Genomic DNA, 3,552 nt, shown 5'->3' with positions numbered 1-3,552 from the left:
ATACACAGATATATATACATATATATATATATATGTTTATATACATACACACACATATATATAGATAGATAGACTTGAGATTATGTGAGATAAGACTGTTTTCGTGAGACATGATTTTTACACTTAAAACTTTATAGCAACACACTGTGAAAGTAACATTCACAATGTTTTTGCTATTAAGATTCGGTTTTTTTACCTTCACAACATTATGTTGTGAAGTTTCAAGCGTAAAAATCATATATATATATTTATATATATATATATATATATAAGTTATTATAATTGATTATTATATTTTAATATCATATCAAATATAATAAAAATGAATATTATTATGTTTTAATTTAACCATTATTGATTAACATCTACCGTCCCAGAATGAGCACTGCATTATCCGTTTCAAAAAAAGATAGTTGCAAAAAAGCATCGATCATGCATAACAATATATGTAGTTTATAAGAGAATTGAAGTTATGGGAATCATTGTATAAACCCTAATCTCAAATGCATGAAAGCATCAGAGCTATATATACACATATATATCTATATATATTATCGATGAAATTAATGTATGCAGTGTTCTAAATGGATCACCATGTCGTGCATGCCTCATGTCATGTTAAGCCTGTGACACGCCATGCCTGCTCTGTAGTTTTAGTAACACCATATTTGACTTTTTCTTACATTTTAGTTATATGTTATTGTATAACATAATTTAAATTGTTTAATATCATTGACTTACTCAATAACAATAGAAAACATATGTGTATATATATATATAAATCATATATACAGATTTATCACCATAAATCACACCTTAAAAACCGTTGTAGCAGTCAACGTGATTCCTAAAACTTGAAGTTTGACGTTGTCGCTCGTCGTTCTTCTTGCTATTTGAAACCTTGAAGACATGCATTGTGGTATGAAACATAACACAGTCCTGAACAATTTTAACCAATTTATGGGATAATTATGAATTCTTTACGATGTTTAGTGTAAAATAACATTGTTTTTGGATACTGAAATGTAAATGGAGATCCTTCTGAAATATGGGCCTCATAATGATACCAGATACCTGCATACACTGGTATTGATGCCATCTACGAATGGTGGTGGCTACTTGTTTCATGTTGCTGATGATGATCGCCGTGATTCATGGTGCTTAGATGATCGGAACCACCACCGAAATTTGTTCTAATCGAGCTTAATGCCGCCAGCATCCCGTCTGCTGTCATGGCACCACCACTGAACTGTTGCCCGTTGAAGAGTGCTGTTTGGGTACCAAAATTCATAAAATGTACCCCACCGCCGGCGTCACCGCCGCCGCTGCCATTGTTACTTGGCCTTGAGCACCCTCTATAGATATTACTGTTATTGTTATATTTGCTGCTTTTATTACTGGTAGAAGGAAAATTCCATGTGGAATCGCCGGAAAAAACGCGAGTAGAACGAGTGCTAGTGCTACTACTGTTTGGGTTTAAATAGACTGCCCTCGCCGGAATCTGATCGTTACCCGCCGGATTACTAGATTGAGTCATGTAATTAGATTGATCAATACCCAGTGGATCCACGCACAATTCATCGTGTTTTCTCGCCGACGTCGGACAATCCATCAAGTGTGCCGTCGGTTGATCTGTGATGAAGCTAAAACCGTTCCTCAGGTAAGACGTGGGTCCCGCCGAGATGGTGGAACCCGAACCCCGGAGAGATATATTGAGCGAAGTGAAGTTGGCGGGAATTGTCCCGGTTCCGGTGGCGGCGATGACGGAAGGTTCCGCCTGTTGGAGCAGCCATTCAATGGTCTCACCATCGGACTTATGTCCGAGCTCACGTGTGAGCTGGAAGACCCTGGCGGCACAGATGGCCGGCATGCGAATCCGGCGACCTCTTCCGTCGACTTTGGTGTGTCTGTCTTTTGTTGATCCTCTCTTTTGCGGTGGTTTTGGACTGGGCAGCAGTGGTTGCAGGTCCACCGTGGCATCTTCTTCTCCGATAGTAACGACACCGGAATGTGTTTGAAGAAGGAGGTAATTAAGTTGATCTTGAGGTTCCATAATTATGGTTTCTCTCTCTTGAATTGAAAATGGATGGATGGATGGAAGCTTTTTATTATGGTCCACAAATTCTATCTTAAAAAGTAAGTTTTCATCTTTTTCTATTAAAATTAATACATGGACAAAATTTTATATTTATATTATTAATTATATAAATTTTATTTAGTTATTTAAATAATATATTTTTAAAATTTATATAAATTTTTTATTCTAATTTTTTCAATTAGGTAGATTTAATTAATTATGGGATATGATTAAGTTTACGGTCGATTAGTGGCCGTTTAATAAAATAATAATAAATATTTAGTAATTAACTATATTAACTGAAACAGTAATTTAATAAATTAATAATATTTAATAATTAATTATATTAACTAAAAAACTAATTCAAGAAATTAATAAATTCTTTAATAATTTAAAGATTAATAACTAATAATTAATTAAATTAACTAAAATTATACCAGGTTTAACTAATTAAATTCAATTAATAAATATTTTAAAGTTCTGTCGCTTTTTTTAAACCAAATTGAACCCTAATCAGCCCATATTCTGTTCCAAATCAAGAGAGGGACACGATCGATATCAAGAGCATCGACGAAATCGAAACGAGCCAGCGACCGCCTCTCATGGTCGCCTCCAATGACTGCCTCCCACGACGGCCACCGACCATCTCTCACGGGCCACGGCCGAATCCCAAAACCGTCTGCGACTGCCTACCATGATTGTCGTCAGCCACCACTGTTTGAGCACCTCTCCGCCGACCACCACTGTGTCTCGACCTCCTAGTTGTTAGATTGTTATTTAATTAACTTTGGAACATTAGATTGCATGAATTCCATATTTTAAATTGTATGAATTGGTTATTTTTAAATTGTTAGATAGTTTGAGTTCGTTATTTTATTGACATGTTTATGTATAAAAAATAAAGGAAATATGTAATTTTTTGTTTATTTTTTAATGATTTTAAAATCAGCGACGAACTAGCGACGGACATTTAGTCACTAAAAATATGTTATTCTCTCGCTAAATATTTCGTTGCTAAGAAAATCCTTTGCTAAAAAAATTCGTCGATAATCCATCGCTGAATGTATCCGTCCGCTAATTTTCGTTGTTGATCCATCGCTGAAAGCATTATCTACTAAATTTTGAGCGACAAACTATCAATGACGGATCATCGACACATTCTTATATCAACGATGGAATTTTCTGTCGTTGATAGTCCTCGATCGAGAAGGTAGTTATAAGAGAATATAATTATTTCTAATTAGTGGGTGTATGTTTAGGAGTTTAATCAAGTCGTGGGATATATGATAGTGTGGACTTGATGATTAAAGAAAAGGGTTTTCCTTTTCCTTTTTCTTTCTTTTTCAACTTCTTGGAAATTTATTAGTCAAAAAGTATTTAAATAATTATCACTTGTGTCTTTAAAATAACTAAACATGTTTTCTTTTAAATAGACAAAAAAACAAGTCAGAAATATATATATATATATATATATA

The 3,552-nt window shown here is 34.2% G+C and overlaps 1 protein-coding gene across 1 annotated transcript; it reads right to left on the bottom strand.

Moving 5' to 3' along the window:
* Positions 1-946: 946 nt before the first annotated feature.
* LOC112528484 (transcription factor TCP15-like) lies at positions 947-2,053 on the bottom strand. Its single transcript, XM_025139513.1, has one exon. The coding sequence runs from the start codon at positions 2,051-2,053 to the stop codon at positions 1,100-1,102; it is 954 nt and encodes a 317-aa protein (XP_024995281.1). The 3' UTR covers positions 947-1,099.
* Positions 2,054-3,552: the final 1,499 nt, after the last annotated feature.

This window comes from Cynara cardunculus (genome assembly GCF_001531365.2).
Source record: "Cynara cardunculus var. scolymus isolate 2C chromosome LG 15, CcrdV1, whole genome shotgun sequence".
Taxonomy (NCBI): domain Eukaryota; kingdom Viridiplantae; phylum Streptophyta; class Magnoliopsida; order Asterales; family Asteraceae; genus Cynara; species Cynara cardunculus.
The sequence above is the reverse complement of the archived record's forward strand: the minus strand, read 5'-3'. Positions and strand labels throughout refer to the sequence as shown.

Excerpts from the sequence above, each read along its gene's own strand:
- LOC112528484 (XM_025139513.1), bottom strand. The coding sequence starts at position 2,053 with ATGGAACCTCAAGATCAACTTAATTACCTCCTTCTTCAAACACATTCC.